Source organism: Oncorhynchus tshawytscha, linkage group LG27 (assembly GCF_018296145.1).
Source record: "Oncorhynchus tshawytscha isolate Ot180627B linkage group LG27, Otsh_v2.0, whole genome shotgun sequence".
NCBI classification, from domain to species: Eukaryota; Metazoa; Chordata; class Actinopteri; order Salmoniformes; family Salmonidae; genus Oncorhynchus; species Oncorhynchus tshawytscha.
The window spans coordinates 8,493,083-8,507,493 of record NC_056455.1 but is presented as its reverse complement, the minus strand read 5'-3'; the positions used below and the strand labels follow the sequence as shown (position 1 = coordinate 8,507,493).

The 14,411-nt window shown below is 43.8% G+C and overlaps 3 protein-coding genes across 3 annotated transcripts in view; all 3 read left to right on the top strand.

The window, feature by feature from the left end:
- LOC112225988 (inactive phospholipase C-like protein 2) overlaps positions 1-3,008 on the top strand; it is a 101,180-nt gene extending 98,172 nt beyond the window's left edge. Inside the window, exon 6 of the mRNA XM_024390159.2 lies at positions 989-3,008. Within this exon, the coding sequence (XP_024245927.2) occupies positions 989-1,399 (411 nt within the window). The 3' untranslated portion in view covers positions 1,400-3,008. The remainder of the gene's footprint in view (positions 1-988) is intronic.
- Positions 3,009-7,078: 4,070 nt separating this feature from the next.
- On the top strand, positions 7,079-9,620 carry LOC112225833 (orexin-like). Its single transcript, XM_024389933.2, has 2 exons — positions 7,079-7,710; positions 8,422-9,620. The coding sequence occupies exons 1-2, from the start codon at positions 7,645-7,647 to the stop codon at positions 8,809-8,811; spliced, it is 456 nt and encodes a 151-aa protein (XP_024245701.1). The 5' UTR covers positions 7,079-7,644; the 3' UTR covers positions 8,812-9,620.
- A 2,437-nt stretch (positions 9,621-12,057) lies between these two features.
- The window catches only part of LOC112225987 (potassium voltage-gated channel subfamily H member 4-like), a 38,197-nt gene continuing 35,843 nt past the window's right edge, over positions 12,058-14,411 (top strand). The window contains exon 1 of the mRNA XM_042307522.1: positions 12,058-12,646. Within this exon, the coding sequence (XP_042163456.1) occupies positions 12,571-12,646 (76 nt within the window). The 5' untranslated portion in view covers positions 12,058-12,570. The remainder of the gene's footprint in view (positions 12,647-14,411) is intronic.

Below are 14,411 nucleotides of genomic sequence, written 5' to 3'. Positions count from 1 at the left end.
CCGTAGGGGGGCTGGTTTTGTTTTGTTGTTGAGGATGCAGCCTCTACGTCTTTCCAGTCTGAGTGTCTACGGAGATGAATCCAGGCCCACAACACTACAGAATAGAGCCAGCGGGGGCTGCAGTTGCCCATTCTCTCACTCAGAAACCAAGGCAGCCACAGAAACTGCCCTGATTGACTTTACAACGCCATAAAGCGGGATGTCAGATAAAGCGGGATGCCTGCCCTGACCACTTCCTCCCCATCTGGCACGGTTTAATCTCTGGGGTGTTCCTAAATAAAGAGGATGATAATGATGGTGTGGGATCACTTATCAACAGATTACTTTTGAAGGGGCTCTGAGGAACCGCAGAGAATTCCACCAACCACACTGCAGCATGGTTGTAGGCTGCCATCTGCCGGCTAAAAGAATGTAGTCCATTGTATTTGTCACATGCTTTGTAAACAACAGGTGTAAACTAACAGTGAAAAGCTTGCTTTTTCAACAATGCAGAGAAAAGATAAAAAACAGAAATAGTGACACAGGGAATAACGCATAACAATGACGAGTTAAAATAACATGGCTATATACATGGAATACCAATACTGAGTCGATGTGCAGGGGTACGAGGTAATTGAGGTAGCTATATACATATAGGTAGGGTTAAAGAGACTAGGCAATAGGATAGATAATAGAAGTAGCAGTGTGTATCCATTTGATTAGCTATTTAGCAGTCTTATGGCTTGGGGGTAGAAGCTACTTTAGGGTCCTGTTGGTTCCAGACTTGGTGCACTGGTACCGCTTGCCGTGCGGTAGCAGAGGGAACTATCTATGGCTTGGGTGGCTGGAGTCTGAAAAATGTTTGGGTCTTCCTCTGACAACGTCTGATATAGAGGGCATTACTGAAACACATGAGTGACAGCATTCTCTCTCTGAGAATTCTTTGTCTCTCTCTTTCCTGTCTCTCTCTCTTTCTCTCTCTCTCTCTCTCTCTCTCTCTCTCTCTCAGGGTCAGGCGGACCTCCTGAAGCACGCTAAGAGTGAGGCTTTGGACACGCTGCGTCAGATCCACTGTGCCACCCAGTCCTGTGGCCTGAGCAAGAACGGAGCTACCTCCCCTCAGCTTCAACACCATCCACTGCAAGCACAGGCCCAGTACCAGGCCCAGCCCCACCATCCACCCCAACCTCACCATCTCCATCCTCAGGCCCAGACCCAACCCCAGGCCCAGCCTCTGTCCCAACACCTAGCTGAACCCCAGGCCGAGGCCCAACCACAGCTCCAGGCCCAGCTCCATACTCATACCCTGTCTCAGCGTCCGCTCCTGCCTCCCCTCCCACCCCAGCCCCCACAGTATAGGGCAGCAAGCTCTCACGATGCCATCTCTGAGAACGAGACGGCCAGCGATGGTTCCTGCTGACCCGTTGCCTGTAGCCGCAGTGGAGTCCAGCCAAAGAGAGACAGGGAGAGGAGAATAGAAAGAGAGAGGGGGCTTGAGAAGCAGAGAGGAGAAGAGCAAAGAACATGGATGGTTCCTTTAACACCCCCGAAGATGGACAGAGAGGAGAGAATGAAGGAGAAGGAAAGGGAGAGGGAGAGAGATGGTGAGAAGGAAATAGCAGAAGAGAAACAGCAAATAGAGCAAGGGACGGGGAAGAAAATTCACCGTAAAAGACAAGAGACACAAGTTTGAAAATGTATTGTTTTAGAGACAAAGAAGAAATGTCTCTGTCAGCTCTCTCCCCTTTCCTATTTCTCTCTCTTGGATTGGAAAGAGCGAATAGCACCCATATTAGCGAGTTCAGTCAGTCTCTCAGTCAGTCAATTCGTTGAGTCAGTCAGTCTGTCAGGAGAGTCTCGCTGTCTTTCTCTGGGCAGTGCCCTGCGGGTACAGGCACCGTACATTGGCATTTCATACCGCACAAGTTCGCCTTTGGATTCCCCTAGGATACCCATAGCATGCCCAGGACCCTTTCTTTCTCTCCTCCTCTATCTTCTCCCTTATGTTTACTCCATATACCTGTAGATCTGCCCTTCCATGCGTCATCCTGAGCTTCAACCCTTTGCCCTTCTTGCCGAGGAGGAGGCTGCCATTTAAATGCACAACGTAGAGCAGCTCACACGGACTCTGTAGGGATCCGAGCTAGAGGACCATTACTGCACAAACCAACGCCGCTGTCTGTGAGAGAGACGTTAAAGGACTGCAGCTCTGCAGCCTCTCTCTGTCTGTCACTACCTACCTGGCCTCTACAATGATGCACTGGCTCTCCCTGCTGGAGACTCCAACCTCCGCAGGACCCCATACACTTGCACAGTGCCCTTAATTAAGATTTGTATTTTTGTTAACTGTCAATCACAACATGCCTGGATGCTTAGTAGGGGGTCTCCCTAGCGCCTCTCAAGGGGCTGTGTGCGTAACGTCCCGTATGTTGCTGTCGTCGCCCCATGGACGGAGGGAGCGTGGCCGTGCTCTGCGAGGTAGCTACTAGCTAGAGCTCACCAACCAGTTTTAACTGGAACAGTCTGTTGACCCCGTCTGCGCTGCGGAGACTATAGGTCAAAGATCACAAGAGAAACATGGACCTGGGGCAGATTCCTGCTGTCAATCAAACACACACCTAACCTAAAAGAGAAACTATGACTCTATATAGATGTATACTGTATGTATGTATAAGTAATGAAGAGACACTTTACATTTATCTCTGATAATTCTCCCTGAAACAAAACATCCCGTTGATATTCTTATTATTGTTATAATTGATGTTAGTTATATTCATATTACAATTATTTTCTATACAGTATATTGCTTCTACATATACAGTGACTTGATACCTGTTGCTCTGTGCTGCAGATCAAGACAGGTGGTGTGGAATGTTGGGTGTTGGGGTTAGAGGTCAGGGTGGGTTTGGGTTGGGGGTCATCATTCCAAAAATTGGATCAAACAATAACCTGACTTGTGTTTCACTGGCAAAGTGGTGTGGTTCTGTATGAGCTCCTTAAAATGGCCCATTAAAACTGGCTTCATTGTTCGTCCTGACTCCTATTCTTCAATTCTTCCACTTTGTCAGTGTCTTCATGCTGGCAGCCTACCTGACATGAATATGTAGGATTCCTTCTGCAGTAAAAGAATTGGGAATATAATTGCATGAAGACATTCTGAGGCAACTCCAGAAGGTGGCGACAAATAGCAGGGAACATGTTATGAGTGACCGTGTCTATGAGGGATTCATCCTTTTGCCAAAGTCAGGTACGATAGGTCCAGGTCAAATAGGGGATGCTTATATTTGTCCTGTTTTACACCGTGTATTCAGAAAGTATTCAAACCCCATGACTTTTTTCACATTTTCCTGCGTTACAGCCTGGATTTAAAATGGATTACATTGAGATTTTGTGTCACTGGCCTACACACAATACCCTATAATGTCAAAGTGGAATTATGTTTTTATACATTTCTACAAATGTATTCTAAATGAAAAGCTGAAATAAGTATTTGATCCCTTTGTTATGGCAAGCCTAAATTAGTTCAGGGCTCACTCTGTGTGCCATAATAGTGTTTCACATTCTTTTTTTATGACTACCTCATCGCTGTACTCAGTTGCCGGTGAGGAAGGAAACAGTTCAGGGATTTCACCTACAGGCCAATGGTGACTTTAAAACAGTTACAGAGTTTAATGGCTGTGGTAGGAGAAAACTGATGATGTATCGACATTGTAGTTACTCCACAATGCTAACCTAATTGACAGAGGGAAAATAAGGAAGCCTGCAGTGCATCATACACAGGCGAAGTGCTCAGAGAAGGTGCAATTTGCAGTTCAAGATGAAACAAACGTATAACTCTGGCTTGTCATGTAAAATTCAAAGCTGGGCTGTACAACATGCAAAAGGGCAGGTAGCCTGAGTCTAGAAACGACTGGAGTGATTCAACTAGCAAAAGAGTGGGTGGATTGGACATTATCATCCTCTGCCTCAGAATAACATCCTCTGCCTCAAAATAAACGGCCATAAAAAAAGGTTTTTGAACATGCCTGAACCAAGGGACATTTGGTGGCAGCAAGTCTCGTAGACAAGTCTAAAGAAGCCTCCCAGGTTATAGTTAACGCTCAAAATAAATCATAATAGACACTACAGCCAGAATACAGTGGGGCAACAAAAAAATGTTGTCAGCCACCAATTGTGCAAGTTCTTCCACTTAAAAAGATGAGAGGCCTGTAATTTTCATCATAGGTACACTTCAACTATGACAGACAAAATGAGGGAAAAAATCCAGAAAAATCACATTGTAGGATTTTTAATGAATTGATTTGCAAATTATGGTGGAAAATAAGTATTTGGTCAAATAACAAAAGTTTATCTCAATACTTTGTTATATACCCTTTGTTGGCAATGATAGAGGTCAAACATTTTCTGTAAGTCTTCACAAGGTTTTCACACACTGTTGCTGGTATTTTGGCCCATTCCTCCATGCAGATCTCCTCTAGAGCAGTGATGTTTTGGGGCTGTTGCTGGGCAACACGGACTTTCAACTCCCTCCAAAGATTTTCTATGGGGTTGAGATCTGGAGACTCAACCCCGAAGCCACTCCTTCGTTGCCCGGGCGGTGTGTTTGGGATCATTGTCATGCTGAAAGACCCAGCCACATTTCATCTTCAATGCCCTTGCTGATGGAAGGAGGTTTTCACTCAAAATCTCACGATACATGGCCCCATTCATTCATTCTTTCCTTTACACGGATCAGTCGTCCTGGTCCCTTTGCAGAAAAACAGCCCCAAAGCATGATGTTTCCCATGCTTCACAGTAGGTATGGGGTTCTTTGGATGCAACTCAGCATTCTTTGTCCTCCAAACACGACGAGTTGAGTTTTTACCAAAAAGTTATATTTTGGTTTCATCTGACCATCTGACATTCTCCCAATCTTCTTCTGGATCATCCAAATGCTCTCTAGCAAACTTCAGACGGGCCTGGACATGTACTGGCTTAAGCAGGGCGGCGTAGTGTGTTACTGATGGTAGGCTTTGTTACTTTGGTCCCAGCTCTCTGCAGGTCATTCACTAGGTCCCCCTGTGTGGTTCTGGGATTTTGCTCACCGTTCTTGTGATAATTTTGACCCCACGGGTTGAGATCTTGCGTGGAGCCCCAGATCGAGGGAGATTATCAGTGGTCTTGTATGTCTTCCATTTCCTAATAATTGCTCCCACAGTTAATTTCTTCAAACCAAGCTGCTTACCTATTGCAGATTCAGTCTTCCCAGTACTGATAACAAGTTCAAACAGGTGCCATTAATACAGGTAACGAGTGGAGGACAGAGGAGCCTCTTAAAGAAGAAGTTACAGGTCTGTGAGAACCAGAAATCTTGCTTGTTTGTAGGTGACCAAATACTTATTCGCCACCATAATTTGCAAATAAATTAATAAAAAATCCTACAATGTGATTTTCTGGATTTTTTTTCTCATTTTGTCTGTCATAGTTGAAGTGTACCTATGATGAAAATTACAGGCCTCTCTCATCTTATAAAGTGGGAGAACTTGCACAATTGGTGGCTGACTAAATACTTTTTTGCCCCACTGTATGTGTGTCATATGATCACACAGGCAAGAGGCCTATATATTCTCATACACTATATATACAAAAGCATGTGGACACCCCTTCAAATTAGTGGATTTGGCTATTTCAGCCACACCTGTTGCTGACAGGTGTCTACAATCAAGCACACAGCCATGCAATCTCCATAGACAAACATTGGTGGTAGAATGGCCTTACTGAAGAGCTCAGTTACTTTCACCGTAATAGGATGCCTCCTTTCCAACAAGTCAGTTCGTCAGATTTTTGCCCTGCTTAGAGCTTCCCCGGTCCACTGTAAGTGCTGTTATTGTGAAGTGAAAACATCTAGGAGTAACAACGGCTCAGCCGCAAAGTGATAGGCCACACAAGCTCACCGAACGGGACCGCTGAGTGCTGAAGCGCGTATAGTGTTAACATTTTCTGTACTCGGTTGCAACACTCACTACCGAGTTCCAAATTGCCTCTGGAAGCAACGTCTGAACAAGAGCAGCCGCACACAAGCCTAAGATCACCATGCGCAATGCCAAGCGTTGGCTGGAGTAGTGTAAAGCTCGCCGCCATTGGACTCTGGAGCAGTGGAAACGCGTTCTCTGGAGATATGAATCAAGCTTCACAATCTGGCAGTCCCACTGACGAATCTGGGATTGGCAGATGCCAGGAGAACGCTACTTGCCCCAATGCATAGTGCCAACTGTAAAGTTTGGTGGATGAGGAATAATGGTCTGGGGCTCTTTTTCATGATTTTCAGCGTGACAATACCCCCGTTCACAAATCGATGTCCATTCAGAAATGATTTTGGGATGAATTGGAAGGCCAACTGCGAGTCAGGCCTAATCGCACAACATCAGTGCCCGACCTCACAAATGCTCTTGTGGCTGAATGGAAGCAAGTCCCAAGCAAGTTGGAAGCAAGTTTGGTCATATAGTGGTGTGTCATATCACATAGGCTGGAAGCCTATATATTCTTCTATGTGTGTTCTGCTGTAGTCTACATTGATTTAATTTACTTTAAGTTATTTTCCAATATTGTGATATTTGTTCTACTGCTACGTTGATTCGGGTCTTGCAAGCCCCACAGCTGTGAATGTATGCATACGCATATGTCCGGTGTTCTGCAGTGACGTTTAAAAATGTTGCTGTACATTGATGTCTAGAAAATTAGGCTACATAAAACGTGGACTTGTGCAAGCCTCGCTGCTACACTCAAATATGTGGGTGGGTCTGCAGTGACGTGAATTGATCAGCACCTTGGAGAGTGCTGTCCATTTCACCACCATAGATAGTAGGCTACTTGGCTGTTTACTCTGTCTGCTGTGCTGCTATGTTGCGTTTGACACTTTATCTCTCTCAATGTGTTCCGATAACTCAGAGCCCCTGGATAACACCCCCTCACGCTCACTATGTGTTCCGGGACCTCCCGATTTACAAATGAAGCACTGCCCAACGCTCTAACCACTATGCTACCTGCCGCCCTATAGGGAAAGGGTAAGGGGAACAAGGTGCCTCTACCACCAATAGCTAGGGGGATAAAACAACAAACACACTGTTCTAGGTGTGTCAGTATTCCCGGAGCGACACATGTCATATTTAATACAATAGAGAGAATGATCATTAGCCCTCATTAGGACTGTTAGGTGACCCTCTAATTACAGACCATTTCAGTCAGTCAGCTTCTAAAGGTTATCAGGGATGGTTCTTTGTGTTCCCTCATACCTTTGATGAGACCATGTCTATTGCTGCAGCTAATTAACCATGTCTCCGTCACCAGTAATCATAGCGCTATGTCCTAACGAAGCTCACCGCCACCCTGACATAATAGCATTCCACTACTTCATTCAAAACCCGGGAAATATCCTAGAGATGGTCTGTGGCAGGATGAGAGTCATTAATAAGGACTTCTGATAGACCCATCAAATGAGCAAACGAGTCAAACAGAACATGCACACTGATGGACAGTCTTTTTGTTGATGTCCCCGTCGACTGGACTAAAGATATCTTAATGACGTCCATGGAGGGTGTAAATGAGACGACATAGGGCCTTACAAAAGGAGAGCGGCTTCAGAGAGAGGTGAGAGTAGAAGTGGACCCCACAGCCTTTTGGCAGAACATGTGTTTCAACACAAAGCATCTTCCTACAGCACCAGGGATGGACACAGCATGCTCAACCACCAAGGTAGGATCGACGATGTAACTCAGCTTTCTATTACAGATGTTTTTACTGTGGAATAATTTAAGCTGCTATTATGGGCCTCAGACAAAGGTCATGTAAGGGGGTGTTCAGAAAAGTACATCAGGGATTGTTTTTGGATGCATTTAAATATGAATGGTAATGCTCGCTAATGCTCCCCAATTTGCATGGAGTGTTTTTAGAATAGAGATGGAACACCACTATTTGCACTTAGCGTGTCAGTCGCTGCCATGACATTTTCGGGGTTTTAGTTCCTTTCAGTCTATTGAATAGTTCAGTCTATTGAATAGGGTTTTTGGTAATGGGTTTAAGGGTATTACGCGATTACATCGTCTTTCAAAAATAGCAAGACCTTGTCTGAAGAAAATGTTCTAAAACTGATGGTTGTTGGCAGACATGGCTGAAAGCTTTCTGAGATTGTATCTCAATTAATATCCCTGAGTACGTTTTAGCTTTCATTTTTTCATATTAACCATAAAATGATATTAACATAGGCCTATTCATGTCTCTCTCTATCTCACTCTCTCCTTTGTTTATGTTTGAGTTTGCAAGAAAGGCATTTCACTGTACTTTGCATGTGACATAAAAAAACAATGTGAATCTCTCTCTTTCGGTCTCTCTCTCTCTCTCTCTGTCTCTCTCTCTCTCTCTCATGAAGTTCTAACACTGAAATATTGTATCTGCTTTTACTGACAGAAGCTCAAGTTGCTCATCTTGTTGCTACTCGTCTCTCATCTGGCCTGTGACGCTCAGGAGGTTGCCAACTGTTGCAGACAGAAATCCCACTCCTGCCGTCTTTACGTCCTGCTCTGTCGCTCAGGTAATGGGACGGGGACAAGGGGACCCCTCACTGATGACGCAGCCGCTGGAATCCTGACACTCGGTAAACGGAAAGAAACTGATGAACGTCGCTTCCAGAGCCGGTTGAGTCAGCTACTCCATGGGTCACGGAACCAAGCGGAGGGAATCTTAACGATGGGGAAGAGGACCGAAGACACAGCAGAACCGCTCATGCGCTTGTTTCCCATTTTAGAGACGGCCCCCACTACCATGGCCCAGTTGGTTTTACAACTACCGTTCAAGTGACTCATCTGGAAAACATCAATGTTGATGCATCATTTTTGAGGGACTGCGTCAAACATGTATATATGAAAACATGGGTTTTGGGTAAAATTTTCCTTTAAGATTGAATTTGTTTGTGGAGTAGGTGTTAGTAATGTTGTTAGTAATGTTGTAAATATTGTATATGATCTCATTGGTGTAATAAATGTGATAATGTTCACGTAGCACAGTTGAACTTGCTTCCCTGGTGTCTCTGTATTTTAGGTGATGGGAAAGTAAATATGAAGAAAGTGACTGTCATGAGGGTTGAGTCATCTAGTTGTGTCTATGTTATGGCATCACATCACTGGCATCACAGTCAGACAACCCCAATAGCCCCAACCAGCCCAAATCATCAACCCCTCAATCAGCCATGAGCACATGTCTGGATGGATAGGTGTGTTTGTTCGAGTGTATGTTCCAGAAATTAACTTTTCCCAGAAATACCTTGGTTTCTGTGAAAGCTGGAGGTCTGCTGTATTTTCCATCTCTCTTTCATTCTAACCTGCCCTCTCTCTCCAAACTCACTCAAGGATTCTTCCTCTTTCACAGCTTTTCTCATGGGGGCAGCATGGAGCTGCTTCAAGGCTCACGTCTGTGTGGATCTCTGTGTTACTCAGAGGGCACATATTGTAGTCTGTTGTATAGCCAAAGACCGAGGTCAAGACCCACTGTATTTCTTCATCATTGCATTACATTCTCTTGCCACATTTTTTGTCCCTCTCTTCTCACCTTGTAGCTTCTTTCTAAATGTTTGTACTTTATATATTGTTAATAACTGAAAAACAGCATTGTAACCAGTGTAATTGAAGTAAAGTTTCAGGCTATTCTGCAGTCTTGTTTGTGTGTTCTTCGTGCGTACAGTACTTCCATCCACTCACCTGGTCACAAACACACTGACAATTCACCATGCCATATGACAGAAATAGACCAACAAGCGCTCACCGTGCCATGTTTTCTCTCGGTTATGTGTCAGACCGCCTGGTAGGTATAGAGGAGGTGCTAATTAGAGCAGATGCTTAAGAGAGAGAGGGAGTCTGTCTGGGACACATTTCTATATTCATCTACTCATGCAGTACCAAGCTACCCAGCAAGCACATTTGGTTCCTTCCATGTTGTGGGAATGTACATTTTAGGTTTCCCATTGGTTCTGAGAATGAAGCCATCATTTTCCTGACTGGTAAAACTGAACGTTTGGGGGGGGTTCTGGGAATGTACATTTTTAGGTTGCAGGGAGGTTTAGAGAACATTTTACTATGGTTCCCTGAAAGTTTTCCTGGGAGGTTTCATTAACAATCTGATAATGAAATGTAAAGGTTATTTGTAGTTTTTTTTGTAGTTTCCTAAATGTTCACTGACTGTTTCAATAAGACTTTTAATAACACTGCTAGCTTAGGTTAATTGTGTTGAACTCCAAGCACAGATAGGACATATGGAAATTCATTTGCTTTGCATTAGTCATGCAAACCCATTTCTTTTTTATTGTGGCACGGCATCAGCGGGATTTGAACCTTTGAGCTTCTATCTAAGGAATTAGTCCACTGGGCCCACCAGGATGGAGCTAGCATGGCATGTTTTTTCATTCATACAAAGCTGTTCATTTTAGTCTATTCAAACAGACTCCATTTCAAAGGAAACAAGCGCTCATTAACATCAGGTGTGGCCAATTAGTGGACTCGGCCAACACAGCTGAACACACTTAACAAGACAGAGGATAGAGAGACCCCTTGTTGACCCTGAGAACAGAATGGATATGTTTTAAAAATAATTCTTAAAACATTCTTTAAACGTTACTAATGTTTTCTTGTGGTTTTTATGGAAAGTCTTCTTAATGTTCCGAGAACATGACTTTATATAGAACCATGAGAAAACCTAAAGAAAACGTTAAAGTACTGAAAACGTTGAAGTACTGAAATTCCCACAGAATACCATTGTTTCTTAATATACTTGGAAAAAATTGAGAACATTACTTTAAACCACGAGAACCATGAGGAAACCTGTAGGAAATGTTATGCTGAAGTACTGAAATTCCCACAGAAGAACGTTGTTTCTCAATGTTCTCTGAACTATTTGAGAACATTCCCAATGCCAAACCAGTTGGAGAACGTTTCTAAAACATTACCAAAAGTTAAATTAAATATAACCAGGTTTGAACTTTTAGGAAATGTTCTGTTAAAGAAATTAAATACAAAGAAAATTGTTTTTTTGTCAAGCTCCTTAAAATGTGCTGAGAGTGTTCCAAGGCCAAGCAACTATCCTGAACCATTCCCAGAACGTTGTGGGAAGGTTGTATGCAAAACAACCAGAGGACAACCATGCTCTCACCAAGCGCAAAGAAACATGGTTCTCAGAACATTATGTGCTAGCTGGGTAAGATGCTTATAAGACCTTAGAGGCTTTTGATGATGTACAGTATGTGTTTATGTATATACATGTGAATATTGTTCCTTATATATTCTAAAGCTGTGTGTGTGTGCGTGCGTGTGTGCCTACATGCATGCGTGTACAATTTGCCTCCCTGTGCATGTCAACAGGTATACATGGGTATTCTCATCCCTATTTCCTAGTAAGGATACAGGATCAGAAGTGGATGATGGCAGTGGTGTGCACAGCAGAAAAAGAGGGAGGGGATGGGGCACAACGAAAGAGAAAGCCAGATGAGATTCACTGTTCTACTGACTGCCAGTGTTTCTGTTAGAGGGGGTGCAACAAGAGAGAGTGTCTATTAGTGTGTGAAGGAGAGAGATGACGAGAGGACAGAGTAAAATAAGGTATAGAGCGTGCGCAAGAAGGAGAACGAACAGAGTAATTGATTGTTAATAAACAGTGAGAAGTGGAGAGAAGCAGGGGGCTCTCGCTTTCGGTGGAAGAGAGAGAGAGAGAGAGACAAAAGAGAAAGAGGAAAGGGAGGTAGAGAAAGAGAGAGTAGAGGGTGGGAGAGAGAGAGAGACAAAAGAGAAAGAGGAATGGGAGGTAGAGAAAGAGAGTAGAGGGTGGGAGAGAGAGAGAGACAAAAGAGAAAGAGGAATGGGAGGTAGAGAAAGAGAGAGTAGAGGGTGGGAGAGAGAGAGAGACAAAAGAGAAAGAGGAATGGGAGGTAGAGAAAGAGAGTAGAGGGTGGGAGAGAGAGAGAGACAAAAGAGAAAGAGGAATGGGAGGTAGAGAAAGAGAGTAGAGGGTGGGAGAGAGAGAGAGACAAAGAAACAGAAACAGGGAGAGAGGGATGAGAGAGCGATAGATAGAGCGATAGAGAATGGCAAAGACTGTGTGATAGAGGGAGAGAGAGTACAGACTCAGATAACGGAAGTGGCGTGCGCATCCTGCTCTCCTGCTGGGACTAGATGAGACTTCAGACTGATCTGTGAGGAGCGAAGAACAGAGAGATACACTACCTAACTTGATGACTCGAAGCTGACAGTGAGTTACAACACCTTAGCTTGATCCGCGGTGAGAAGAATAACTACCCACACTACAGAGAAGGAAGGAGCTAAAGAGAAAGATTAGCAGCCTTACTTGGGATAAAGAGGAAAGGTGGAAGAAGGAAGACTATAAACCTGAGACTGAGGTAAATGCCACTGATACCCAGCTGACCTGTAGCTGAGTGCTGAGGCAGGATCAAGGAGAAGTATCTGTTGAAGTGCAGACTGCAGAGTCACGTTGGTCTGACTCGCCCTCCTCTCAGCTCTGTCTGTTCGGGGATGGAGTGACTTGGTGAGCCCAGCTCTGTCTTCATCGTTGGACAACATGCCTGTGATGAAGGGCCTCCTGGCCCCCCAGAACACCTTCCTGGACACCATCGCCAACCACTTTGATGGCACCCGTAAGTATACCCTTTACTCAAGCCTTTCTGCCTTTGAGCCCACCTAATTGGGATGCCTGCAGTGTTACAATGGGTTTGATTGGTTGTAATTTACTGGTGAGGTCATTTACAAGTTGTGAACAAGTTGTGTTTAATACATTTCCACTTTGATTTTGTGTCAGCGGGTCAATGAAAATATGACCACCTTTAACTTTTAGCTTTGATTTTGGGCAGGATTCAATTCGTATCGCCAAAGAATTGAGGAAGATCAGTGTTATAGCTCGATTTAAAGGCAATGTCCCTGCGTTCGTGGAGACTGCAAATGCTGCGTATGTGGGCTCAATTAGCCGCTACCTTTACATTCTATTAACTCAGAACTACAGCGATACGGATTTAAATATATTTATGACTATCTCATTCAAATCACATGGTGTCAAGCATTAGAACCATCGAGAAGCAAAACATTTTTTTTTTTTTTGGGGGGGCTGCTGTGGGATTAACACAAATTCTCAAAGATGTTGGGGGTGAGTCATGAACTGGCATATGGAATTGTTTTAAGATGGTCCTACCATGGATCATTTAGCTATTTGATTTAACATTTTAGGACCCTTTAGGTATACCAAAAATATATTTTAAAAGTATTTGATAAAATATTGAATTTGGCCTTCAGTACCAAATACCACAGAAACACATTGAATAACACATCCATCAATGGCAAAAAAAAGACAGTTAAAAAAAATGAAATCCTAAGGAAAAAGGTTTTGAAGTGTCTGTCCTATATCTAGGAGAAATAACAAAGCTCCGTCTTGTCAAGGTTGAGCTTGAGGTCGTGGGCCAGGCACGATATCTGCCAGGCACGCAGAGATGTGTGTCTCCACCTGGGTGTCAGAAGGGGCTGAAGAAGAAAAGGAGTTCAATGTCATCTGCATAGCAATGATAGGAGAGACCATGTGAGGATATGACGGAGCCGAGTGACTTGGTGTGCATGCAGGGTCGGGTAGGTTACTTTCTAAATGTAATCTGTTACAGTTACTAGTTACCTGTCCAAAATTGTAATCAGTAACGTAACTTTTGGATTACCCAAACTCAGTAACGGAATCGGATTACATTCAGTTACTTTTCCCTTAAGAGGCATTCATTGGAGGCATTCATTGGACTCCAGGTGAGTCCAATGAATTACTGAAGAGTGTAACGAGGGAAAAAGGTGTGCGTAATGATGGTGGCAGGAGCGCGTAGTGCTGGGCAGCCTGGCGCCCTCGAGTGCCCGGGAGGGAGAGTGGGAGCAGGCGTGACATAATAATATGATTCAATTTTGTCTTTACATTACTAGATATAATTTATAAGTCCAAAAATGGATGTAGCAACTACAGATTGCCCTATTAAGTCTATCAAAAGTGTACGAGTTTGAGCGTGTGTCCATTAGGCCTATGGATTTTGTTTTTTATCAGCATGAATTAGATTGAGCAATAAAAGGCCCAATTTTATTCCATAGACTGGGATCCGCACTATGCAGCTGTTGTAAAAGAGCATTTTTCCCTGGCTGTCCACTGGTTTCAAAAACAAAGATTGATAGGCATCTTAAATTCAACCATTATTGGGTTCAAATACACATTTAGATTTCTGAACAGCCATCCACGACAACCACAAGCCGTAAGGCACAAATAGCTAAATGAGAGAGCAGCAGTGTGATTCACATCAATGCGCTACAGGTACCAATAATAAGTGATATCCGTATCGCCGTGGAAAACGTCACTGCTGTCATCCTGACCTCCAAGCGTTTATTCAA

Bases quoted from the DNA above. Each gene is read 5' to 3' on its own strand.
- LOC112225833 (XM_024389933.2), top strand. From the start codon at position 7,645: ATGTGTTTCAACACAAAGCATCTTCCTACAGCACCAGGGATGGACACA. The intron at 7,711-8,421 runs GTAGGATCGACG...TTTTACTGACAG, and splicing joins CAGCATGCTCAACCACCAAG to AAGCTCAAGTTGCTCATCTT.